General features: G+C 38.2%; 1 protein-coding gene across 2 annotated transcripts in view; it reads right to left on the bottom strand.

Moving 5' to 3' along the window:
- The window catches only part of USP47 (ubiquitin specific peptidase 47), a 101183-nt gene extending 94486 nt beyond the window's left edge, over positions 1 to 6697 (bottom strand). For both annotated transcript variants that reach the window (XM_019729265.3, XM_019729272.3), the window contains exon 1: positions 6460 to 6697. In XM_019729265.3, the coding sequence (XP_019584824.1) occupies positions 6460 to 6498 (39 nt within the window). In that variant the 5' untranslated portion in view covers positions 6499 to 6697. The remainder of the gene's footprint in view (positions 1 to 6459) is intronic.
- Between the last annotated feature and the right edge of the window lie 21085 nt (positions 6698 to 27782).

Raw genomic sequence — 27782 nt, 5'->3', positions numbered from 1 at the left:
GATGACAGAGAGTAAAGGCAAACCTAAGACAATAGCTGCAATTTAAGGAAATTCAAACAAAAATGATAGGTTTGCACATAAGAGGAGATTTATACTCTTGAGAGACTGGGTTAAATCAGGGTTTCTCAACAGTGGCACTATTGACATTTTGGGGCACATAATTCTTTGTTGTGGGAGGCTGTCCTGTGCCGTGTAGGATGATACTTGGCAGCACAGCTGGCTTCTACTCACTAGATTATCAGTAACACACTCCCTGCCCTCCCTCTACCTACCTAATGTTGCCAAGTGTCCTCTAGGTTGCCCCCAGTTGAGAACCACTTGGCTAAATTAATAAGTACAAAGAAAACTAAGCAAAAGCAAAATTTAAGAAATAACTCAGGGAAAACTGTTGTACAAGAAAGGAAAATAATCACAGTAAACTATGGCTCAACTATGAATAATGCATAGTCATACTGATTTAACTCAATATTAATGTATCCAAACAACTTGCAATAAGACAATATCGGGAGAACGGGGCAGTAACGAGAAGTGTGTCTGCATGTGGTTGGGGATAGTGGTAAACCGTATCTTCCCCTATGGGAAGTCAGTAGATAATCCCTTAAACTGAAAAATCAAGAAGGAAAACTATAAGCATGCTATTTTGAGATACAGAGATAAATCTCTGAAATAAAAGGGAGGAAGAATTGCAGAGGACTATAGTTTTTCTAAGTAGTCCTGCACAGCTAGTCAACTCTTAAATATGTGCATGTATAACTGATAAAAATTAAATTTTAAGAAATCAACTGAGGCTAGATTATGAAGGACTTTCCTACTGGTTAAGGCCACACAAACTTAGAATCAAACAGCTATATAACTTTGAGCAAGTTACTTAACTTCTCTAAGTGTTACTTTACCTACCAAATAGATAATGAAACATAATAGCTGTCTTAAAGGGCTGTTATAGGAATTAAATGAGATACTGTATATAAATGGTTTAGCATAGTGTCTGGCACATAGTATTAATAAATAGCACCTAATATTTAATTTGCAATGGTGGCTAATAATTATAAACTTTAAAACAGGTAAATCCTAATCTCATCTGTTTTAGAAAGTAATTGTGGCTGGAAGGCTAGGAAAGAAAAGAACTTAGAAGCAGAGAGACCATTAGAAGAGCTACATTTGAATGAGAAAATAGAGGCAGAGCCATGGATAGAAAGTAAGAGAACAAGAGATATGTTCCAAGTGATAAACCAACTACAGTATATATGAGAAAAAGTAAAAATAAGGATTCCAAATAATATTTTAACAAGCAAATAAAGAGTGATGCACTAACTGAACAAGAGAATACAGAGAATTATGTTGGAAGACATGAGAAGAGGGAGAAAATATAGATGAGGTGGATATTACCCATATTTAATGTGTGGGTCGTATAGTATTCTACAACCAAGTAGAGATATGCAGCTTGCTGGTAGAAATCTGAATCTAGAAGAAGAGAGGTCACGGCTGGAATGTAAATGTATAAATCACAATCAAAGGTTAAAGCCATATAGGTGGATCAGATTACTCAGGCAAATAGTATACAGGGCATGAAGACAGGGGAAAAATAAAACCATGTAAGCATAAAAACAATACAACTCTATATAAATAGCTACCTCAGAAACTATAATCAGATCATCTAAATTTGTTTTAGTAATGTACCTGCTCATTGTCGAAATACATAAAGAAGAAAATCTAAATAGAGCCTAATAATCCAGATATCCAGAAACAATTGTTAATATTTTAGAGTATTTCTTCTAAATCTTCAATGCATAACTCTAAATTGTTATTTTTTTCCTTGACAAAATTGGAATCATATACAACTCAACATTTAGCTTCTTTACTTTATTGGAATATTGGAAATACTAATATTGGAAATACTAATACTTTTTATTAAACATTCCAATTTATGTACACCATCAATAAGCAGTATTTGACATACTTGCCTTTTACTGGTAAAAGCGAATAAACACCCCAAATTTAAGAAAAAGGCTAATTTTAAAAGAACCACCCAAAACAAGAATGATCACTGCAGCACATTTTCTCGAGAAATGTAATTAGGAGAAATAAAATTAAAAGAATATTTGTTTGACATGCTCCATAACAGGTATCGAAGGAATTTATAAAAAGTCAGACAATAGAGATGAAAAATAAATTGTTTTAATGTTTTGGGGGTTCTCAACATCAACGGCCCTTATATAGTTGTGAGGTCGTTGTGAAGCTCAAATGAGTTAATACACACTAAGCACACACAACATGTCATAAATGCCTAATAAGTATTGGTGATTACTATAATTAGTTCCAGCTGGAAGTAGTATTTACTGCATGGAAAAGAGAGGCAGAAAAAAACCACTGAAATATGGAACTGCATTCTTTTTCTTTGATTTTTCCATCTTCTCTACTTTTATAGACTCCTTGGACATCACTTTAAATGTTGCAGTGAAAGTATTATTTTAAAAGCATTAGTAAATTATGTACCCTATCCTTAATTACACTACAAGATACTTGAGAGAAGAATGAATTTTTTTCTATTTCTTCTTAATTTTCCCTATATGGCAGAGTACAGTAGTATTATGCACAGTGAATACTCAATAAATATTATCACAAATCCTTATAAGGAAACAGAGTAATAAAAACAACAAAGCAATAAATAAAAAATGATGATATTAAAAGCAAGAGATCTCCAAGCCAGTATCAATATGCAACAACTCAAAGACATACAGTGGAATGAAAACATGAGGTGAAAAGCTTTGTTGTTAACCACAATGAACAGACCACACTCTCTCTGCTCTTCTCTGGGTACAACAATTTAGGAGGAATGCTAAAAAACACTGACATATGTCCAAAAGAGAGCAAGCGAGACCAGTTCAAGAACTGAGATGCTCAGACTTTAGAACAGAAAGGGTTGGCGCTCCTGCTTCCTGCCCCCATCTTTATCAGGGAGAAAAGGCTATCCTACAGAAAATGATTTAAGATTTCTTTGTTGTCCAGAAGCAACTATCAAAAGATGGCAGCTACAGAGATCTAGACTTCTCTCAACTCAAAAAGTTAACAGATCTCTTTTAGCCAAAGATATTAAAAGAGATTAGTCATGAAGGTATTCAAGCAAAGGTTGGAAAAAATCTTGCCAAGGATGCTGTGGAAAACATCCAAGCAGGGGATAATGGGTTAGAATTCTAAGTTTCCGTACAACCCACATCAACAAATATTATGAATATGTGCTCCAGGAAGGACACTGTCCTAGACCTATAATATGTATAAAACAGGTGAGAGAAACATACAAATATCTCTGCTGCCAAGAAATTCGTAACATAATATATAAAACGTGTATTATAGTTTGAGACCATAATATAATAGATGTCACAAAGCACTATTTATTAATTGCCAAATGAATTCTATTCATATATAAAGGTCTTCTAAGAAGAAATCCCTAAGGTTAAAATGGTCACAAAAGGCTTCTTTAGAATAAGTAAGATATGAGGTACTTACGGGAAAAAATGTGCATGAAGGCTCTGAACAGCTGGAGAGAAGTAGGAAAGAGGGGATAGCAGAAACAGAAATGAAAAACAAGTGAGAGAGAGAAACCTGTTTGGCTGCATTAAAAACTTGTTTCGTGGGAGAAGAGCTAAAGTGAAAGGGCGGGTTGTGGCCAGAATCAAACTGTACTAGCTAGGCCTTGAATACCAAGCTAAGTAGTTCAAAATTTATCCTGCATGCGGTACCTGCATCAACTACTCAACTCTGCTGTAGCCACAGACAATAGTAAATAAATAAGCATGGCTACTTTCCAATACAACTTTATTTATGAATACTGAAATTTGAATTTCATGTATTTCCATGCATCACAGAACATTATTATTCTTTTGATTGTTTCCAACAATGTGAAAATGTAAAAATCAGTCTTAACTCATGGGCCATGCAAAAACAGACTGCGGGCTAGATTTGGCCTATCTGTATAGTTTGCCATCCCCTGTACTACACTAAGCTGCTTTCTTCAGCAGCCCTCTAAGGTACATTTGTCCTTGAGCTTCAGGGACCAGAATAATATATTACTCATTCAACATGCATGAATGCACATACCTAACTAAGATCTAGCAGGGGTCAAAGGTTCCCTATACAAAGGTCCTCAAAACAACAAAAAACAAAACCTTTCAAATTGTTGATAGTAAGCCATTAGAAGAGAATTTTTTTTTTTTTTTTTTTAGTTTTGTAACTTGTTTTCATATAGTAAGTGTACTTAAAGAGTTAAAACTATTCTTACAGAGCCTCTAGGATACATGGAGGGACCTGCAAAATAGAGTATAATGAAGGGGATGTCAGTTCTAGTCCTAGCTCTGTCATTTACTCATTATGTGACCCTGAACAAGTTATTCTCAATCTTCTGGTCCCAATTTCCTTATCTGTAAAATAAAGGGGTAGAAGTTACCAAATGATCACTATGCTCTCTCTCAGCTTTAGCACTGGATGATTCTACTCCTACTGAAATAGACGGGAGAGGGAATGACAAACACCAGACAAAAGTGGTAACTGACAACACTGAAAACAGAGAAAGGCATTGACTAAATGAGTGGGCAGATAGGACAAACAGGTAGGAAAAAAGACCAGAAAAGTACACTATTACTAAAATCAAGGAATTTTTTTTTAAAGTATCAAATGCAAAAGAAAATTCAAGGAGGAGAAAAGCAAGCAAGAAATTCAAGAAATATGGCTATCAAAAATGAAAAGAAGTAGCTAGCTAAAAAAAGGCAAGGACTTCAAGAAAGTGTTGTAAGATTTGAGAGTATTATGTGCACGCTTCCCGAAATCATGAGATGAGCCAGGGAAAAAGACTGAAGACGAGTCTAGGGAATAGAAAATAAAAGTATACAACCCAGGAAAAGTAGAAAGAAAAAAAGTTGGGGTGAACGTGAAGCCTCAGGTAGGGAGTTAAGTCTTAAAGGAGAAGTATTGAATCTCTAAAATCCAAAAGGTAAAAGCAGCATTACAGTATCTGTTCTCATGTTTTCTACACATCAATTAGGGAAACAAATCTAATGGGTTTTCTTAAAGCAGAACTCCACCTATAATATATTTTCCAATGGTCAAAAAATTAAGAACTAACTTTGTTTTTCATAAGAATAAAACCAGCAATATGTAGAACTAAAAGAAAATGCATATTTATGTCTTTTTTATATCACTAGCACTTCCATCCTTGCATAAGAGTTAATTATGTAGTAAAGTACGTGGCCCCTAATTTGGACTCAATGAACACTAGTGTTCTAATTCCTAGTAGCTTTGAAAGCTCCCAAGGCAAGACTTCTGATTAATTCATCTGTTTATCTGCTTTGCACAGGTGATGGCTGATGAATACTGACACATAACTGAATTTTTAAAAAATTGTGCTTGCCAAACAACTATCATTTGATGTTGGAAAAATATTTATATCAGAGATACATAATTCCAATGTCTTTTGCAGTATCAGAGCTTGTTTTAAGCAGCAACAAATTGTTACAAAGCAACTAAAAAAGGCAAAAAAAAAAGTTTCTAATGAACATCACTCATAAATATCAAGATCCTACTACATAGCTAATTTCAACAGACACCTGCCTCCATGTAAGGTATATGAGAAATAAAAGTCCAAAGCATTAGTCTGAAGACCAACCAGTTAAAAATACACGTTTGTATACGCTAAAGATATTTATAAAGCCAACAGAGATACTATTAATATATTGAAATTTCACTGGCCAGGGCTGGATTCTACCATTAGTCGTGCACTACTCAAGAGAAGCCAAGAAGTCGAGGCTTCTCGTATCACTTGCTTTTAAGAATTTAAGAAGTCACCCAAACTGGCATCCACAACCCAACTACAAAAAGTAGTTCAGCCCTCCATAAGGTAATGTTCTCTCTTACCTTCCCGTGAAAGTCACATTTATTACTTTTCAACGCTCTCTGGCAGGCCCCATTTGGGCAGGCCCATAGTACTACCAAGTAATAGGAGTTCAAAAAAGTCGTAACAGTTAACTCTGCCCTCCCCAGATCTCAAGTTGGGTGTACATTTCCCAAGCCCTGAAAGTTATACGCGGCCACTGTCAAAACCAGACGCAGCACCGTCACCCTGTCGTGCCCATCAGCAACTGCTCCAGAATTTTTCCCTTGAAATTACCCATCTTGGCTCGACATGGTAAATAAGTACTTCAAAAGGCCACCTTAGCCTCCCACACCGGACCCGATTCCCTCCAGTTCGCTCCTTTATCTGTCCAGCCCCACACACCCGAAAGGCGAGGTCTCCGCTCCCCCGGGCCCCGAGATCCACTCGGGTCTCCCAACTGCTCGCCGCCCCCACCGCACGCCCCCTCCGTGCCCCACAGCCGGGCCCGTACAGGAGCTGGGCCCGCAGTCGGCCCCTCGCCCCGGCCTGCGAGCGTCCGCAGGCCTCGGGCCTAGGCTCCTCCACTCGCCCCTCACCTCTTTCGGGACCAGTTGGTTCTCCTCGCCGGGCACCATCGCTCAGACTCGGGCCGCTCCTCTCCGCCCTGCGGGGGAGGGGGAGGTGGCGGCGGCTCTCTCTCAGGAGAGAATGGCAGCAGCAGTCATCCTCCCCACTGCCTGTGCTTCGGCAACCGTGGAGGCCTCAGCCTGGGCCTTAGACACCAGCGCGCAGACACCAACCCAAGGCTCCGCCGCCGCCGCCGTCGCCTTAGTTGTCGGCCCCTCCCCCAGTCCGCTGCAATCAATGGAAAAATGGCGGCGGCCGCTCTCGCGAGAATTCGGGCCGTCGGGCTCGGAGCCCGGCGCCTGGTGTCCGAGGTGCAGAGGCAGCTGTCACTCGCGTTTAATTATCTCAGCTCTTACTCGGCCCCAGGAGGTACAAAATTGGTTGAGTGGCCATGCAAACGCTGTTTTCGTTAGACAGATTTTGGACCATCCATCGCGGGACTCCCTCTGCCGGCAGGGGAAGGACCAGGCCTCAGAGTCCTCCAGGCGTTCTCGGGCTGTTCCGACTGGCTGCCCACCAAGGAAAGACTCGAGCTTAAAGCCCCTTCTCCGACCTTACCACAAACACTGCTCTCCCCTCCCGTCAGGAAAGCGCCCGAACTTCACCCCCTCTTCACAGACCCCTGGCCTCCTCCTGGAAGAGAAAGCACCACGGGCTACCTCCCGGCCTCCACCCTCTGACCCGCCCCGGCCAGAAAGAACTGCGTTTTCTGCCCCCCTCCTTCCCCCACTTTCCCAACACTCCCGACGCCCCCGGCTGGAGGGACTTCAGGACCCATCTCCTGCGAGGCAAGGCAACAACCCTATCCTCAGAGGAATGGCGTTACATCTTCCCCCCAACACACACACAAACACCCCCCCCCCCCATTACAGCTGCATTTCCCTGCCCCCTTTAAAGGAACTTTCTTCTCCAACTCTGAACAGCAGGTCTGCAGTGTGAACCTATGATCCTCTTTAAAAATGTTTGTAGAGTACTTTCCTCTAGCAGTAAGCATTGTGCTCTGTTTTATACTAACCAAATTTTGCAATATTTTTCCAAATCCTACTCATTCCTCAAAACTTTCTTTATGAAGACTCAGTGGGGTGTGCTTCATGAGGAAGTCCATGGGTACAGTGATTTTACAACTTCCTGATGTAATATAATCCTGCCACCACAGCATTAACTACCTGTACCTGTGCTCTCCAAACTTTTAAATTGCACTCTATTACCCCAAATAAGTCTGTATACTTATGAAAGTTATATACACATCCTGTTGTGTATGCTATAAAGCCGTTTTTAAATGTAAGAAGGATAAGATAAAGACAAAATAAACATTTAAAGTGACTAAGAGTTTTTTATATTAATGGTATAAAAAATCCTTGTTGCTCTCAAAAATATTCAGTGAAAGCAATATGATTGACTAGGTTTCAATGTTTTAAAAAATCTTTAATACCTTGTGAAACAGCTATTAAAGTGATTCAAATAACCTCAGCTTATTTCTGTACTTCGTTTTAATGGCTTTCATAAGCTGAAAAAGATAACTCACAAAGATAGGTAGATATTAATGAAAGTACGTCTTTGGCTACTCTTACTAATGCAAGTTTCCATTTTTATCACTTCCATCCACCAGTCATGAAAAGTTTTTGTTGAAATTCAACTAGTAACTTTTTCCTTCCCCTGAAGTCAGCCAGAAAATGTTGCATTTTTAACAAATGGTTTCAAAACTCTCTGGAATTGTTGCCCGAAAAATTGTTAAATAGGTTGGAAATTTTTGTCTTCAAATTTTGATGTACATGTATAAATTTTTTAAGGTATTGACCTTGTCTTTACTTAAAATTTTGTTATTTTGTTCATCATAGATTTTTGTATTAATTTTGGCTTCTTAAAATATTGCATTAAGATATTTATCTTGATTACTGAGTGCACCCAAGATGAATGCCTCATATGCCTCACCGTAGTCCCAGCCTTGGGTAACATACATTCATTATTTTTGCATCAGAATCACGTAATGGAAATGTTTCCAAATGTCTGATTTCAAAATATCATCCCCACTACTTAAGATTAATTCTGTAGATTTCAAGGTAAAAGTAAATTTGTTGTCTCTACTGTCGTCTATTTTGCTTATGCTTCCATTATTTCCAACTCGTGTTTTTTTCCCAGAAATCTTTTCAGCTACTTTCATTTTAGTGGGGGTTAATAGAATGAAATAATAATGTAATTGGCAACTCTACTTAGCCCAGCACACATAAACTGAAATACATCACAGTATAGTAAAAGGAAAGAAAATGAAGAAATCCCTTAATTATTTTCCACTCACACTTTTCACTCATTAATAGTGAGATGCCAGTGGAAATCTATAAAATATTTGTAAGACTTCATGTTTTTGTTTTTAGATAAAAATAAATATTTAAAAAGTGCTAATATTTTCTTCCCCTGATCTACCTTCTCTGGTTACACACTCTTTAGAGACCATTGGCATGACTGTACTATAGCCTAATAGGTTGGTAAGTATACAATAAATATTTCTGGAATCTGTATGTGAATTCATGAATTGATTAATAAATGAAAGAATAAATAGAGATGTATGGCTACTCTTCCTAGTAAATTAAGTTACAGATATTACATGTATGTGTGTTTATTTGACATATGGATTTTATGTCTCCAGTTCTGACCTCTCCCGTGAGTTCCAAACTCATACATCTATCTTTTGATGACTCTAAAATCTTGAATTTAACTTGACCTGAGCAGAATATTTGATTTCCAAGCCTCCCCTACTTTACTCCTGCGACATATGCTCTGTCAGTTCTCCCCACTCAACAGAGTATACCATGATTTTGTCAATTGAGTTTATCAAGCCAAACAGTTGAGAATTTTATCTCGTATTCAATTTGTTACTAAATGCTGTTGTTTCCTCCTCTGAAATATATCCCAATCCAAATGCATATAGCCACTGCTACCCGTCCCACTCCAATCATCATCATTTCTTGCTTGGACTATTGCTAACTAGGCTGCGGGCTTTTATTCTTATCCTCCAATAATTCCTACTCCACACAGCATCTAGAGCAATCTTTTTAAAATATATCAGATTATGTCTTTCTCTTGGTTAAAACCTTTCAGAGAGTTCCCATCCCACTCAGCAGAAAATCCATACTTCTTGCCATGGCCTATAAAACCCAGTGTAATCTAGCCCCGGTCTGACTTGCTCATCTCATCTGCCATTCTTTCTCTTACACGGATGACGCAGCCACCCTGTCTTTATTGAAGCTTTTTAAATCTATCAAGTTCACTTGTGCTACAAAGCCTTTGCACTAGTTATTCCCTTTCCTTGAATGTTATGCCCCAAATTGTTGTTCTTATCTAGGTAGTTCCTTTTTATAATTTGGGCCTCCCAAATGCTACTTTTTAAACAAAGACTTTCATGACCACTCTATCTAAACTGGTTGTCCTTAATGAGTATTCCTCTGTGCCTAGAAGAGTGTCTGTTATGTAATAGGTACTCAATAAATTTTTGTTGAATTAATGACCTTTTTAAGATGAGATTTACATTTAAAAAAATGTCAGGACTATTATAGGTGGAAGGCATTTTGCTTTACCTTATACATTTTTTTTATTTTCTTTTTCCCTTCCCTTTAAAATGCTCATAATATAACTCTAGTCAAACATGAAGAAAAATCACACAAAACCAGATTGGAGGCCATTTTACAGGATACTTGTCTCCTATTCCTCAAGACAGTTAAGCTCATGAAAAGCAATGGAAGACAGAGAAATTGTCACAAACCACAGGAGACGGAGGAGACATGACAACTGAATGCAAAGTGGTATCCTGAGTTGGATCCTGAAGCCAAAAAAAAAAAAAAAAGAAAAGGAAAAACTGGTGAAACCCAAATAAAAATCTGTAGTTTGGTTACCAATAATGTCTCAATGCCAGCTTCTTAGTTTTGACAACTGTGCAGTGGTACTGTAAGCTGGTGACTATGGGGAAACCAGGGAGGGGTACATGTAGATTCTGTTCCATCTTCGCAACTTTTCTGTAAATCTAAAACTTCTCCAAAAAAAAAAAGCATTTAAAATATTCATGGTAATAAAGGTATTTCTTTCCTTTCTTTTATATTTAAAGACCCTTTGTGAAACATTTCAATATTTTAACTTCTTCTTAAAAAGCTATGTAGTCAGAGTCATAGTGTATAATTTAAAGAGCTAGTGATAATATTCACCCCTATAACTATGAGTACTGATGTTAAGTGTATTTTATTAATGTGAATAGAAATTTTCACCGTGACTGTGTTCTAATAAGATTAACAAGAAGATCTTTAGTCAGTGTGATTGACTTTGGAGCCAGACTGACCTGTTTTGATATCCAAGCTCTGACACTTTTTCCATAAAAGACCTCACTGAACCTCATTTTTGTTGTTGTTGTTTTTTGTGTTTTGTTTTCTCGACTAGAAAATGGAAGTAATAAAGTAGAACCTTGGCATTTACAAATGTAATATTTGACATTTTGACCAGAAAAGTCCATGACGTGTAGACCTCTATAATTGTGCTAAAGAGAATATTTGAAATTTATGCATTAGCCAGAGTATAGAAGATTTTATAGCTGAGTGGTTGAAAGAATAAGCTGAACATTGGTTACCTAAATTTGAATCCCACCTTTGTATTTATTAACTTTATAGCCCTCCTTGGATAGATCTCTTAAATTTGAGCTTTAGTTTTCTTATCTATAAGATGAGGATAATAATAACCCCCACTATATAAAGTTATATTAAATAGTAAAGAAAATAATGATAATCACAAAACTGTAATAGTTAAGATTGGTTAAATATATATTTAAATAGATAACTGTAAATAAATATAAATATATATTCCAAACAAAACATGGAAGTGTAAAGAAAAAGATGGTAACATTATATACATACATATACACCATGTTTCCCCGAAATAAGACCTAGCCGGACAATCAGCTCTAATGCGTCTTTTGGAGAAATAATTAATATAAGACTCTTATTTTACTATAATGTACGACTGGGTCTATAATATAATATAATATAATATAATATAATATAATATAATATAATATAATATAATATAATAATATATAAATATAAATATACATGCAGCCCTATTCTAAATGATTTATACATATTATTTCATTCAATTGTCTCAACAAGTTTAAGGATAACTACTACTATTATCCCCATCTTTTGAGTGAGGAAATTAATATAGAACCTTTGAAGCATGCAGCACACTGTCTAGCACGTACTAAACAATCAATATAGTCTGGCTCTATGTATCCCAGTACTAGACTAAGCTCCATGAGGGACTATGCAGCCCTCATAATGCCTGGCGTATAGTAGGTTCTTTTAAATATTTGTTGAGTGAATGAGTAAATAAACTAGTCATTTAGCTAATGACTAATCTTGTTAATCACCCAGCAACTTTACTTTGATAAAGTTTCATTGTTGCCTACTCTTCTCCACTTACGTAATATCTCCATGAAAATGCTTAATACTTTGTTTTTTTGAAAATGGCTCTGAAAAGAAATTCAACTATTAGCAATAAGATTGAAGAAATTAATAAAGTGTTGGATCTTAGCCACAAATAGGCTCTTTGGTTAAGTTAGAGAGTGGAATGTAAAATTAGTCGATGGCTTATATTTGTGATGGAAATGACACCATCAATATGAAAACAAGAAAAATCAATTTGGGAAACTATTTCAGTGAGTGCTTCCACTACAAAAAATGTTATCAATTGAGTAGAAAACCTAGTAAACATTAAAAAGTTGACTAACTCTTTGTGTAAAAATAAGAACAGAAAAGATGATACTCAAGAAAATGTAATGCAAGAGAAACCTAGGAATATGGACAAGTTTTTATGAAGCAAGAGTATGAGGACATTAGTGGAGCTGTCAAAGAAAGCTCCAAAGAAAGATTGGCCTCAAAGAAAGATTGGTTCAAGGACTTGACGTAGCATTTTTCTGTTGACATAAACTAAAAAGACTCATTGCCACAGAAGTGCTTGCCTCTTTCTGAGCTGAAGAAGTTCATAAAAGAAAAAGTTTATAGGTCAGTGTGTTCAACAGCATAAAAGGAGGCTCACATCAACAGAGAATGCCTTGGCAAATGTATCGAAGAAGGAGACACAAATATCAGAGCTTAAGGCAACCAAAGACAGATTGACCATGATTCATCCTAGCTTTCTCTAGGGTTCTGCAACCACTCAAATTTCAAGGCCCAAAATAATGAGGAATCCAATAAAACAAAGTTGGAGTCACGATGTCAATTTTTAAAAATGAGAATAACGTCTTTGTAAATAGAGTAGTACTTACAAATTTGGTGTTTGAAGAGACTTCAATATTCCTTGAGAATATCAAGTGTTCATTGTAACAATTACTTTATAGAATTGTGAGGATGAGAAATAATGTACACAAAGGAGAATAATTTATAATAATATTGTTATGGAGCAAAAGCAAAAATCAGAAGTATAAATAAAAAGATGGCAATTAAATTTTAACTTGTGTATAGCAAAATATTAATATAAATAAAGTCAAAAGACAAAATAGCTGGAAGAATATTTGCAACAAATATGACAAATGGCTAATTTCCTTAATATAAAATAAAGTTCTTCTAAATCAATAAGAAAAAGACGAACAACCAATAGAAGAATGCTTAAAGGAGATTAAATTGACACCTCATAAAACGTGAAATGTGCATTGCCAATAAATATCTGAAAAGATGCTCTATTTTACTCATTAAAGAACTGCAAATGAAAACAGCAAAATGCCATTTTTACTCTCAGATTAGCAAGACTTAAGGGGAAGTAAGAACTCATTTAAATTTTGTGGTATATGAATTAGTGTAAACTTCTTTGAAGGCAATATGTACATCAAAATTGTACACAAACTATACACATCTTTTGATCCAGCAATTTTATTTTTAATATTATTCTACAGCACAAGTGAACAAAGATATACACATAATGATGTTCATTACAGTATTGTTTGTAATAACCAAAAACTAGAAACAACATGAAAATCTGTCAGTAGGATTATGTAAATTATGATTCACCCATACTATATAATACTATGCAGTTGTTAGAATAGAGTGAGGTGAAAACATAAAAACTGATATGGACTAAATGCAGCATGGTATGGTGGCTTGGATGCTGGAACAGAAAAAGGACATAAGCATAAAAACTGGTGAAATCCAAATAAAGTCCAGAGTTTAGTTAATATTAACGTACTAATGTTAATTTCTTATTTTTGACAAGTGTACCTTGGTTGTATAATATGTTCATATTACACATTTCATGTAACTTTATATTACAACTTTCTGTAAATCCAAAATTATTCCAAAATAAAAAGTTTATTTTATAAAATGATATAGAAAGAAAACCAAGACGTAATAAATGGAAAAAAAAAAAGCAAGTTGCAGGATAGAATGTATAGCATTTGTATATTAAAAGAGGGGGGTTATATATGTATGTTCCATTATAGGCATAGAAATCTCTAGCAGTATCTGCTCCTACGCCACCAAAAAAAAAAGTTTATTATGATTAGCTCTTAGTCCCTTGAATAGAGGTTGTCAATGCCAATGTAGGTGTTAGCTGGGATCTTTTATTTTTCACTTTCAGATTAAACCATTCTGTATTCTTTTAATTCTTTTACCAGGGACATGTGCGTCTCATATAATTTTAAAACAACTAATTAAAAAAATCAAGTTATGAACATTGACTGACATGATGACTGACTGATACACTGCAGATGCTCAATATTTGAAAATGTTTATGGTCTTTTATTGTCTACTTTGATTCATAAGTTCTCCGTTTTGTCCCTAATGACAATTGCAAATTTTTATTATTTACTTTGATCCAGGCCCTGTGTTAAATATTTTTACACATAGTATCTTATTACTTCTCACAACAACATTCTGAGTTGGGTACAATTGTTATCCCCATTTTACAGACAAGGAAACAGGAATAAAGAAGTTAAGTAACCTGCTAGGTCACAAGACTCTAGTGAATGGTGGAGCTGGGATTTCAACCCAAGCAGTCTGACTCCAAAGTCTTTTATCATAGGCAAAGCCTTGTATGCCTCTATAGATGCTATATTTTAATATATAGAAAATATTCCATAGAGTATATTTTAACTGTCTTGATGGTTCTGTGAAAATTATAATTTATAACACTTTCAGGGGAAGAAAGCAGTGACTAATCACTTTTAATTTGTAACTAACTTAGGTGATTCAAAGTCTCTGGGCCTTTTAAAATTTCAGCAAATGAGCTTTGCTGTTTGATCCTTTATATTTTAAATGTTCAAACTGGTCTTTCAATTATTTGGTGGTTTTCACTAGACTAAATGATTTCACTTCTTGATCATTTTTTAGATATTTAGTTATTTAATTCTTATAGTTGCTCTTTCCTGGAAGATTATCAATTTATCTCTATGTATCTAAAAGTGAACCTTCTCTTTAAAAAGCTAAATAGCAGTTGTTATTCCTTTCCTCCTCTTCTTCTAACCCCCCCCCCTTTTTTTTTATAGAACAGGCAGTTTCTTTTGCATAATATCATCTAAACTTGTCTATCAAGACTTTCTAGCTACCAGTACAAGCGAGTAAAGAAATATTTTCTCATTGGTTTACATGAGTCCTCTAGTAGAAAAACATTGAAATTGACACTTATGTTAGCTGTTGATAGAATTTTCTACATGCACAGATAATTAGGTCTTTTTTCTTATTTAAAAAAAAAATCAAATGCTTCAACTATTATCTCATTTACTCATCTGTAGGCAGAGTATAGGTTTTTAACCCCAATCATCATCACAATTTTTGTCAATAATCAACATTTATTGGATTCCTGCTGTGTCTACGGCACTGTTGTTTATGAGGAATCATAAATTTTTATCTAGACTCAATGTCTCATTAACTTAACTACAAAAACTTCAAAATTTATTATGTGCATGAGCACTACAATCAGACAAGCTCTTTGGAAGATAAAATATCATAAATAAAACGTAGAAAGTAGATCGTAAAAATAGATAAGAAATGTGATGGAAAGAGCGGAAAATGACCAAGGGTCATTTATCATAATAAATTAATCTCCATTAAATATCCCTAAGGTGTTTGACATTGTGATAGACGTTTAAGAGAGTGTAAAGTCAGATGTGGTTACCGATTTCCTGCATAATTTAATCAAGAAGATTTAAAATGATGGAGCATGTGAGAGTTTCATGTCTGAAAATGTACTCTGTAACTCAATCCAACAGATATGTATTGAGAGCCTTCTGATAAGGCATGTTTCCAGGAACTGTGCCAGATGTTGAACAAGTATGTTCTCTACTCTTAGGGAGCATACAATCTAGTTTGAACAGTGCTGTCCAATGTGTGAATTGGGAAAGGCACTCCAGGGTTTATAGTTTGGTGGGCAATGTTTGGGCTAGACTTCAGCCTCCACTCCCCCTTAGATGGGCATCCATGTGCATTGCACAACTTGCACAATCCCATGTGGCAGTGCTATCCATAACTAAAACAAGTATGCTAAAAAGATATGGTAGATGTACACATAAAGCCCTTAGCTTATATTGGAATAGGTTCTGTCAGGACAAGGCATTTGAGCTTCAGATGATTGGTGGGATCTATTAGAGTGGGAAAAAGGAACCGCCTTTATCTATGATTGGCCCAGTCTGGGTCACATGCTTAATGCAATGGCCAAAGCCTGAACTGAGTGGAGACAGCCCAACAGAGACACCAGTGAGAAGAGATTCCTGGAAGACAAAGCAACCGGGGGCGTTTTGAGAGCTGGAGGAGGCTCACAAACATAGAAGAGCCCAAATGCCATGTTAAGAAGTTAGGCACTTTGTGGGTGTTAGTAGAGACACAGAAATAAATTTTATTCTTTAAAATATCCTTCTAAAATGTTCCATAGTAGTTTGGGAAATTTTAACATTATTTTAGTCTAGAGGTAACATGGAGAAATGTCATCTTAAAACTCTTTTGTGTACACAATCTCATTTCCCAGAAGTAACCACAATAAATAATGCGGAGTGTCAGGTAGACCCCCAGAGAAAGGCGTTTAGCTCTCCGTTAATCTCTAGAGCAGTGCTCTCCATTTTTTTTTTTTTTTTAACCTGGTGCTTATTTAATACAGCACTAACATATATTGATTCATTTATTTATAAATTCAATGCACGTCCTACTAATATTGGCTAATATCCCAAGACATAATAAACAACTGAAGGCAATGTGTATTATTAAGGATAGTGAATGCAAATCCATATTTCCAATACCTTCTTGGTAGTTCCATCGAAATTTGTTTTACTGTCACACTGGTGAGATTTTTAGCTTCCTAAAATGTCTGACTGGGGTATTGTACCAATAGGAGGAAAAGAGTTCACTTTGCCATTTTCTTCTTTCCCTGTGCTTAGAAGGAGTATCACATTGTGGTGAAGAGCACTGACTAGAGACAGAATGTCTGAGGTGAATTGAGGCTCTGCCATTGACTAGCAACTTACTTAAACTCTCCATGCCCCAGTTTCCTCATGTTTAAAATGAGCATAAAAACAGTACCATCCTCACAGGGTTTTTGTGAAGGTGAAATGAATTACTGGAGAGGAAGCACCTTAGGACAGTGCCTGGTATGTAGTAAATGCTATGTACGTATTTGATCTCATTAGCATGATATTCCTGCTGTAGTTTTTGTAGGAATCTTTCAAAGACACTTTTCTATTTTGTGAGGGCAAGGTAGTTAAAACCAGATACTGTAATCTGTAAATCTACCTCACTGAACCCTCAGTGACCCCCTCTTTGCTGTGGGAGCTCCCCTTCCTCCTTCCCTTCAAGCAGCCTGGGTACTGTATTGGCCAAGAGGACATCAGACATGCGTGCTGAGTGGGAGTGTTGATGTCAATCCACACATAAAATGTTAGTAGATCTTAATTTTTCTTTTTTAAATAAAAAGTAAGTAAGTAAGTGTGTGTGTGTGTGTGTGTGTGTAGTCTAATCTTTTCTTTTCACACCTCAGTGGGTTTGTATTCTAATATTCTCTTCTTACACCTCAGTGGATTTCTAGGGTATTCCCCCTGCTGTGTCCACCCACCGCGGAGGCCCCTGTGCTATGGGGCGCATGGCTGAGATTAGCTCCTCCGCCTTAGCAAGCTGACAGCTGTGGAAGCAGGACCGGAGCAAGGCTGAGCCTTGGGATGGGAAACAAATGCAGGGGCAGGAAAGGACAAGCAGAGAAAAGGAAACCTGGCAAGAGCCCACGAGTGGAATTTTAGCTCTAGGCGTAATCCTTCTGTGAAAGTGAGTGAGTAAGGCTGTGGGGTTTCAGATCCAATACATTCCCAAAGCTCAGATCCAAATAGCACTGGGCACCGACTGGGGCCCAGCCCTGTGCTATGGGCCTGAGGGTAAGTGGTCACTTCTACAGGGACTGTATAGTCTGACTGAGATAACTAACAGCAACATAGAATTTCAATATGAATTATTTATTTATGCCTATTAATATGTACCCACTTTATGAATAAATTGCATAGCATGAAATGCTATAATTTACAGAAAAAGGATATACTTAGCCCTACTTGAATCTTCAGAGGAACAGCTTCCTGGAGGAAGGAGATGGTGCTTGGGATAAGTATTGAAACAACAAACTTTCCTTCATTAATGTTAAAAAACTAACAAAAAAAAACAACCCTTCTTTTAATTGTTTGTTAAAGATGCTATTCCTAATGACCCAGGATTTGTATAAATCTATTACAGATATTAGAATATAAATTCTGTGAGGACGTTTGTCTGTTTTTGTTCACTGGTATGAGACTGGTGCCTACAATAATACTTGGCATGTAGTGGGTTCTCATTTGTCAAATGAATTAATGAATGATTAGAGAAACTAATGTGAGAAACGTGTCTGTGAAATGTGAGTTGGAAGCTTCATATTCTCTCTTTGAATCATAGAATGAGTATTATGGGGACGCCAGGCCAAATTTAGTCCAAATTTCACAGCTGAAAAGCCAAGGCCCATATTGTTCAAGTAATCTACTCAAGGCAATCCAGGAAGCTGGGTCTAGAACTGGAGTTAGAACTCCTGTTTCCTAACTCCTAGCCCAGTGTTTTCATCACAATCCAATGGCACCTCCCCAGAAGTACCAGATGGTCACAACTCATCTTTCACTATTCAGACCGTCTCAAGAGCCAGGAAAGAATCTGATTCCAGAAGGTTGACAGAAATGAAAACAGCTAGAGATTTTTCTCTTCAGCTGCTGTGTCTGTGTCTGGCTTCCCTGGAAACCAATGGTTTCCGTTGTTATAGGTCCTTCTTCTCTCAGGAATGAGAAAGAAGAAACAGAGTAGCATTAAATCTGAAGGTACAATAAATTATGTAACATAAACACATTCTGTAACTACTTTCATTGTTTCCCAAGCAAATTAACCAGGCTAAGTAGCCCATTCTAAGTAGTCCAACAGGAATATGATCTGAATATCTCAGAATTCTTCATTGTTCTTACGGGCACATTTTGAATACACATATATTCATAAATATAATATGAATATATGGTCATATAGATAGATATGAAATGAATGTATGATCTATAAACTATTATATTCTATATAAAATAAAATTATATATATATATATATATTCAACAACCCAGAATTTTAGGTTTTAGGCATAAAATCTGACCTTGTTACAACATTTTCTTAGTCTCTGCATAAATATTATTGTTGCAAAGTAAACTCTACCCCCCTTTCTAAACAGGGACTTCCTAAGCCTTACCAAGTATTTTCCCTTTTAAACTTAAATTAATATCTAATAATTTAAATATTCAGGCCTTAGTTGTTTGTCAACTCTACTTCCTAAAATATATCAAAACTGCCCAGTTTTCTCCAGCTCTAGTACCACAAGCTAGGCCAACAACCGTGATCTCTCAATTAAGACTAATGAAATAGCTTCTTAATTCCACTCTCTCCCTCCAATACCTTACCTTTCCCACACGGCAGTTAGAGTAATCTTTTTTTAAGCATCATGTAATTTTTTTGGTTACATTCTTTTTATAGTTTCCATAGCTCATGAGGTAAAGACCAGAGACTTTGCTTGGCCAACAAGGCCCCTCATGATCTGGCCTCCTTCTGCTCAGCAGCTTCCTCTTGGATACTCTGCTCCTAGACCTTTGCATTTCAGCCACATTCTCTCAGTTTCTGAGTGGAGTCAGCTTTCCCTAGGGTCTTTGTACATGTTGTTTCAGCTTCCTGGAATGTTCTCTACTATGGAGCTTCCCCCATCCCACACACCTCCCTTGCCCAGTTATTTTCTACTTACCCCTCACAGTTCAGTTCAATCAGCACCTCCTCAAAGGAAGCCTTTCTCCCTCCTTAAATGAAGTCAGGTGCCTTGTCATTATCCTCTCTTAGCAGTTGGTTGTCCTCTTTTTTAGCACTTAGCATAACCGTAGTTAAATAATTATGTTAGTTGTTGTTCAATGTCTACCCCGACAGAATATAAGTTCTATAAGAAGTGTCTTATTCATCACAGTCACAGTACTAGCAGGAATAAGTATCTCTTAAATGAATAAATAAGAAGAGAATAATTTTAAAAATCAAAGGTGTGTGTTACAAAAGGGAAAATTCAATTACGAAAGTGAGATCACATTTTTTTAAGTGAACGTAATATAAATATATACTGAAAAACAAGACTAGACACTTCCCTAAATTAAAACACACACACACACACACACACACACACACACACACACACACACAGAGGCATTCTGTACCTCTCAAAAAAAGGATAAAGGGAAAAAAATTGCAGCTCCAATGAGAAACATCTTGCTAGAGCAGGAAGGAAGTAGAATGTGTCTTAAATCAGGGAACTGGGTAGTTGAGGGCCTGGTTACCAGCCAGGAGACAAATGGCCTCACCCCAGCCAGGTACGTTGGGCTCACCTCCTCTGGAGACCCCTCCATGCTGACTCTCAGGGAGAGGAAAAGAAAGACTATGAACTTGGCTGATGCCAGAGAGGCACATAAATCTTCCAAGTTTCTGGGGGCAGGGACAGGTAGAAGCCTGAGGTTTTCTCCAGATCAGGCACATAGGTGAGGAAGGGATGTCTTCAACAGCTGAGCTTCAACCATAAGCTTAGGGTTCTGCCCTCGAGCAGGACTGTTCTATAGAGCAGGTGGTCACAGTCTTTAGGCAAATGTGTGGAGTCTTTGGTGTGTGTGGACAATCCTCCCTCAGCTCCCAGTAGTTGGTCAAGAAGCTGAATGGTCTAGAGAGAGAGAACATTTAGACCCAACCTCCTCTTATGCTCTTGTGTTTATAGCATGCTTCTGGTGTTTATAGCATCCTACTTAGGCTTGTGAAGACCTCATCTATTTTATCAAACATATTTCAATAAGGTTAGTTATTAATTCATAGCTGTATTTTAAGCTATCACTATGTATTTATTCTCTATAGGGCAGTAGGGATAATACAATAGAAAACACGGATAATTATTGATTAGGAATTCACATTAAAGAAGACAAACCAGCTGTCTATCTTTTTATAGTACTTGAAGTCACTTTATCAAAACTGTGATAGAAGTGGGGTCACCTGGTTGGATAGATTTGTGACTTCAATCTGGTTCACAGTGAGTGCTCATCCTGATTGTGCTACCATCTGCCCAACTACACAACATACGAGACTGGTTACAGTGAAGATTCTCGACAAAAGACTGATATTCATAGGACTCTGATTTAGGGTTTGAGAACTTGTTTGCAAATTAAAAGTTAATTAAAGGATGTCCATGACAGCTGATTTACAATAGCACGTCTCATCTTCCCCTGTGCGGACCACCTTGTGCATGTCTGTGAGTGGGCGGTGGAGCTGGTGGGTGCTGCGGAGCCCTCGCTAGTGGCTCAGAGCAGGAAGATGAATGGAGAGGAAGAAAGGAGGACCGGTTCTTGGGGAAACCACAAAATGCCCTTTTGGGACTTGCAAATGATTGGGGAGAATCTGGGTGGGGCTAGATTTTAGAGAGAGTAGGGGCGGGAAGAAGGGGAGGGCTAGAGCAAGAAATACATTCCTCAGGACCATGTAGGTTTTTGTTTGCTTTACTTACTTCTATCTTTTTTATTTATTTAGTTTTTCCTGTAAACTAATGTGACCTGAAAAAGTCAACCAGCTAAATTTATACGTATTCCCCAGTGAGTATGGGTGGCACATAGGCACTTTATGCATATTATTGACTTGAAATGAGAAGAACAGCAGAAACAGGTTTTTTTGTCTAAAATGTTTAAGAATATATTAAAAATAATAGCTCCTATTCATCAAACCACATGCTGCATTTTACATTACCTGCTCCACATTTAATCCTCATAACTAACTGCAGGTGAATGTTTTAAAGTTCTGGTTTTACAGAAAAGGATCCTGAGGCTTAGAGAGGTTAAGTCACTTGTCTAAATCACAGCCAGTGGATGGCAGAGCCAAGAGTCAAACCAAGAAATGCCTGATTCCAGAGCCTGTGTTCCACCTTCTCATACTGCTCTGCCTTTCTGCATTACTGAGTCATCAGAACTAAGATAATTTTCCAGGCTGATAATCAGATTTTTTGTAGAATTATCACTTGTATGTCTATTGTCTGCTAATGTGTGCAGAACTCCCAGAGTGGAGAGAGCTGTTCAGGTCCTCATGTTGTCCCTACAGCTTAGCACAATGTTCATAATAATAACAGCATTCATTGAGTATTAGGTGTTAAACACAGTGCAAAGGGCTTGATGTAGGTATATTAGCTTAATCCTCACAATAGCTTTATAAGATAGACACTATTGTTATCTTCATACTGCAGATGAAGACATGGAGCCACAACGAGGTAAGTAATTTGCCCAAGATGTCACAGAAGTTTTTAGTGCTCACCCTTCCTGGGTCCCCTCACTCTGTGAGCATGCAGGAGGATCATTTTCCCATCCTCTTGCCGTTTGATGGCCTTGTAACTGCTAATGGTCAGTAAGCTACACGGAGAATTGGTATGTGTCACTTCTGTGCGATAGGTCACTTCCCTGCTGAAGCATTTAATGGCTGATATGAAACCCTCCAGTGCTTAAGAAGCTGACATGCTTACACAGCTACAAGATGCTAGAATGTTCATCACCCTGATCACTGAGTGATTGTGTGAGTACAACTCCCTCTCCCTCAGGATGGAAATGTAGCATGTGTGAGAAATAAATCCTGATGTTTTAAGCCACTGAGATTTCAGTTTTGATCTGTTACCATATGCTATAGACTGAATGTTTGTATCCCCCCTAATTCATATGTTGAAACCTAATTCCCAAGGAGATGATATTTGGAGGTGGAGCTGTTGGGAGGTGAAGGGATCATGAGAGTAGATCCCTTATGAATGACGTTAATGTCCTTGTAAAAGAGACACCAGGGAGCTCTCTTACCCCTTCTGCCATGCGAGGACACAGCAAGAAGATGGCCATCTATGAATCAGGAAGCAGACTCTCACCAGACACTGAATCGGCTGGTACCCTGATCTTGGACTTCCCAGCCTCCAGAACTGTGAGAAATAGATGTTTTTTGTTTGTAAGCCACCAGTGCATGACACTTTTGTTATAGCAGCCCAAATGGACTGGGTTGCCATAGCAAACATAACTCATGTTGATTAATACACAGGGTCAGAACTCTAGTAAGTGATGGAGTGTAGATGTAAACTCAGGCAGCTCTGGCTTTGAAGCCTATGCCTTAAATCACTACCTTGTAAGTGATCAGTAAACATCAAATGAATGAATAAATAGTAAGAGGACTTTGTTATCGGCTCCTGCTTGGTGATAAGGATTCAACTTTGGTAGGGGTGGAATGCTTTCCTTTTTCTAAGAATACTATCTTATTTTTATCTTGAAACATGGACAGTCTTGATATTTATAGTGAGAGGAATATATCTAATTAGCATAACATTCATATTGACCTTGTCTTTTGAAGCTATTCAGCTAAATTTCATATGTGATTAAAATTGAAACATTTGGTTGTTTTGATTTAGTCATTTTTGACTCTGTGCATTTAAAATGACAGCACTATCAATCAAATTAAACTTTAATCACAATTGGAATCTTCAAAAACTAACAAAAGTCAATTTGGTAGTAAAGGACAGTTCTCCACAGAAAATATTTGAATTTACTTAAGAAATTGATTTCTTCCTCTTCTTATAAGGCCACAGTCCTTTGGGATTAGGCTCCACCATTATGACATTATTTAACCTTAATTACCTCCTAAAGACTCTACCCACATACAGTCACTTTGGGGGTTAGGGCTTCAACACATTAATTTTAGTGGGGACATAATTCAGTTCATAGCAAAATGTCACTACGGAGCTATAGTCTTATGCCCAAAGAGAATGGGATATGATTCAAGATTACCGGGTTTCTAAGATTTAATAGTTTGTTTTCCTGGAGGACCTTACACATATTTTCTACTTTTCTGACGATAATTATGTCAGGTTATTAAGTTTCCCTCCTGGCCTTGGTACCAGTAACCAAAGTGGCCCTTATTATTAGAATAGTGATAGTCTGCCTTATTTTTCCTAGATTGTTTTCTCCTTAACTTTACTTGTCTCTTTTTATTAGCCAATTCATATTTTCCCCCAGGTAATATAAAGTAGAAATTAAAGAAATAGGCAATGATTTCAGTACCCATACGTTTTTGGTTTCCTTTTCTACATACTATCAGCTTATAGTGGTACTATATATTTTTTCACTGGAACACATTGTACTTAATAACAAAGAAACATTGGTTGAATAATGTTTTCTTCCTACAGGGGTCTAATATTTTCCCCATATACTATATATTACTTTGTGTCTCAGGATTTTATCTTTTCTAACATTTGAATAACCTTAAGGATTGATTAAATTTTATCAAACTTCAGACATTCATATCCTTTGTGTAAGAAACCAATATGAGTATAATTAATTGGCAAAAAGAGAATGTTGAACTAAGTTGCAAGGTCCTGAAAATACTGGATTATAATGAAAATATCTCCTTAACCATGACTGCAGTGGTTAAAATTTAATGCCACCTTCACGGTGAAGTATGACTCTTCTAATAGCGTCTGCTTTTGCTTTGTGGAAGCTAAGGGAGGATTTATGCTATAAACAGGATTCTGTATTCATGGAAATATGCAGCTTAGTTTTTAAATATCCCTAGCACATAAAAAGGCCATTTGCTCTGTTTTATATGTTCATGTATTTATTAGTTTATAATAATAACCATCACCTCCAGAGGCTGGACGTTTTCTGGGAGCTAATGATCTGTCGGAGTTAGAGGCACAAAGCTTTTGCTGAGACCATTCATCAGCCCACCAGCTCCTAGCTTATGGGCAGCGCCTTCTTCATTAGTCATCGTGACTCAGGTCCTGCAAGCCAGAGCAGGAGGTTTGGAAAGCTTACCCTGTGGGCAGGCTTCACTGAATACCACAGTATGCTGCTAATCATACCGGTGTAAATCAGTGTGAAAACTTCACACGGCAGAGTACGATTGTCACTCTTTTAAGGCTTGGAGCCTATAGCTAAAAAAATCAGAATATGAGACAGGTCATCGTTAACTTCCTTTTCAAGCCATTGATCAAGCTGTATTCAAAATATTTCAAAATGTTTTCACATAATCAAACCCTGTTAAACAAGGATTTTTAATAATTTAAAAAAGTAGGCTGGGTTTTTATAGAAAGGAAAATCACAAATGAGCCCAATATTCCACTGTGTTGTTTACAACCGTATTATAATTAACTGAACTCTAGGGCAGGTTATCTATTGATAGTACACTAAGCTCTTACATCTCTCTCCCTGGAAATTCTCAGAACACTGAAGCTGAGAAAACCAGGGGACTTTTCCTTTGAAAGCTGTTCCCCCAGGAGAGTCCAGCTCAACTCCCAGGGGACTCTTTAGAGCTCTCATCCTCCACAACCTCTCTGTGGCATGTTGACCACTTCATCCCTCTGGATACTGCTGTTCATTCATTCAACAAGAATTTATTCAGCACCTACAATGCACTAGTCTCTTCGCTTGGCTTCTGGGCCATCTTTCTTTCTTAGTTCTCACTCCTAACTACAGTGGCACCTCGGTTTTCGAACGAAATCTGTTCCAGGGGACCTTTCAAGTTCTGAAACGTTTGGAAACAGCCGACAGCTAGGCCTCAGGATCTTGCACTCAGTGGAAGCCATGTGACATGTTCCACTTCCAAGGCGGGTTGGACAACCGAAGCCTTTACTTCCGGGTTCACGGCGTTCGTAAACTAAAATGTTCCCCACTTAGACGTTCGAAAACCGAGATATTACTGTACTTCTCTCCACCTTTCCTGTTTCTACTCTGTCTATTCATCCTCGTGTTATCCAGGGTTCCCATTTCCTTCTTCTTCTTCTTTATTTATTTATTTATTGTTTATTTTTTTGAGGTACACTTAACATACCACAAAAATTACTCGTTTTAAGTGTACAGTTGGTGAGTTTGGGTAAATGTAGACAACTGTGCAACCATGATTATATTAAAGTTTTGAAACACTTCCATTACCCCAAAACGATTTTTCCTGCCCTATCTCTGGGCCCAGACAACCACTGATTTGCTTTTTGTTGCTATTGCTTTGCCTTTTTTGGAATTTCATATGGAAGGAATTATTGAGTATGCCCTCTTTTCTGTCTGGCTTCTTTCACTCAGCATGATGTTTTTTGAGCTTCATCCACGTTATTGAGTGTATCAGTAATTTATTCCTTTTTATTGCTCAGTAGCATTCCATTGTGTGGATATACCACCTACTGTTTTATCCGTAGCTCTTAAACTTTTTAACCACCCTGTGCCTCGGTTTCCCCATTAGTAAAACGGACACAGTAGTGGTACCTTACTTAGAGCAGAGACCTGCATCTATTAGGTTCTCTGTTAGCTCCTATTACTATATTTAATGGTCCACCCACAGGTGGTACACATGTCTTAGCATTAGGAGATCAAATCAAGAGCTTTTGGGTAGAATTTGGCTTCCTGTCTGTCAGTAGGCGTGAATGGCGGAGCTCTCCGTGTCAGTCTTCACTGGGTCTAGCGGCTGAAAGAGAGAAGGGAAGCAGGTGTAGGTGGGGGGTGCGGAGTAGCGTGGGAGATGGGGTACTGCGCGGTGGGAGGAAAGCGTGTAGGGTCAGGAATGGGTGGAAGAGTGGGACAGCAGGGTGAAGAAAGGAATGCGGGGAGCCGAGTTCTGGGCCTGGGGGGCGCGGGGGACAGGGGTGGCTGGAGAGAGGGCGTGGCAAGGGAGCGTTTGGCCTCCGGAGCTTGCGCTCAGTTTCCCAGCGCGGTGCACGCTCCCGGGGTCTCCTAACGCAGCGGGACTGAAGGCCCGGAGCGGCGGCCTCTTCCTTGTCCCAGACGCGCCGCTTCTGGAGTCAGAGTCCTTGAAGATCCTTCCGGGGGGCTCCGGTCTTCCCGGGAGGGAAGGGAGCCGTGTACGCGGGAGAGGGGCCCGGTCACCGGGGGTCCGACCCTCTGCCCCTTCTCCCTTGTTCTGGTGCTAGCGAGGCCGTCGATGGCCCCCAAGAGCCGAAAATCCCACAGCCAAGTTCAGTGCTGCGGTTCCTCGCCCTCTGCTGGTGGAAGGTGTGGGAATCCAGCGCCCTGGTACAGCTTTTTGATACGCGGTGGCCGTGAAGGGCAATATTTATACTACGTGTGGCGGGAGTTTAGTGTTTAGGAAATTTCTTTATTAAAATATTAAGAGGAAGAGGTAGAGTCACATCCACTCCCAGGGCACTTCTTCAAATACACATAAAGTACTTAGATTGTAAAAACGTCCGTCCGCGGAAAGGGCGCTGAGCCGGGAATCAAGATAGGGCCCACTGTGTCACTACAGCCCCTCTGTTACCTCAAAGCGAGTCAGTTAACTTTCTGTGCTCCCCTCATTTTGTCAACTGTAGAATGAATGATCTCCAAGGCTTTCAATTCTGTATTCTGTAAAAGGCAGTCTGTTATAGCTGGCAGCGTGGTATCACTGAACAGCCTCAGTTTGCGGTGTCCTCAATCACAGGTGGCGGCTGCAAAGCTACTATGGCCAAGAGAATACAAGCCCTGTGTTCCGGAGCTCCCAGCCAGCAGGTACCATGAAGCCCACCCTTTCTTTCAAGAGTTCTCAGGGTCCGGGAGAATGGATACTAGATGTGTTACGGTAATACCTGGGTATCTGGGCAGAGGATGGGGGAGGAGGCTGTGTTTGGAGACGCAGGGAGGGCTGTCAGACTGGGAAGAGGGAACAAAGTGTACAAAAGCCAGGCTGGTGCGGGAGTGTCAATGGGACCAGTGACGCAAGCATATGAAATGCTTTTGCGGT

Source organism: Rhinolophus sinicus, chromosome 14 (assembly GCF_057876585.1).
Source record: "Rhinolophus sinicus isolate RSI-liver-muscle chromosome 14, RSI-T2T, whole genome shotgun sequence".
Classification (NCBI taxonomy): Eukaryota; Metazoa; Chordata; class Mammalia; order Chiroptera; family Rhinolophidae; genus Rhinolophus; species Rhinolophus sinicus.
The sequence above is the reverse complement of the archived record's forward strand: the minus strand, read 5'-3'. Positions and strand labels throughout refer to the sequence as shown.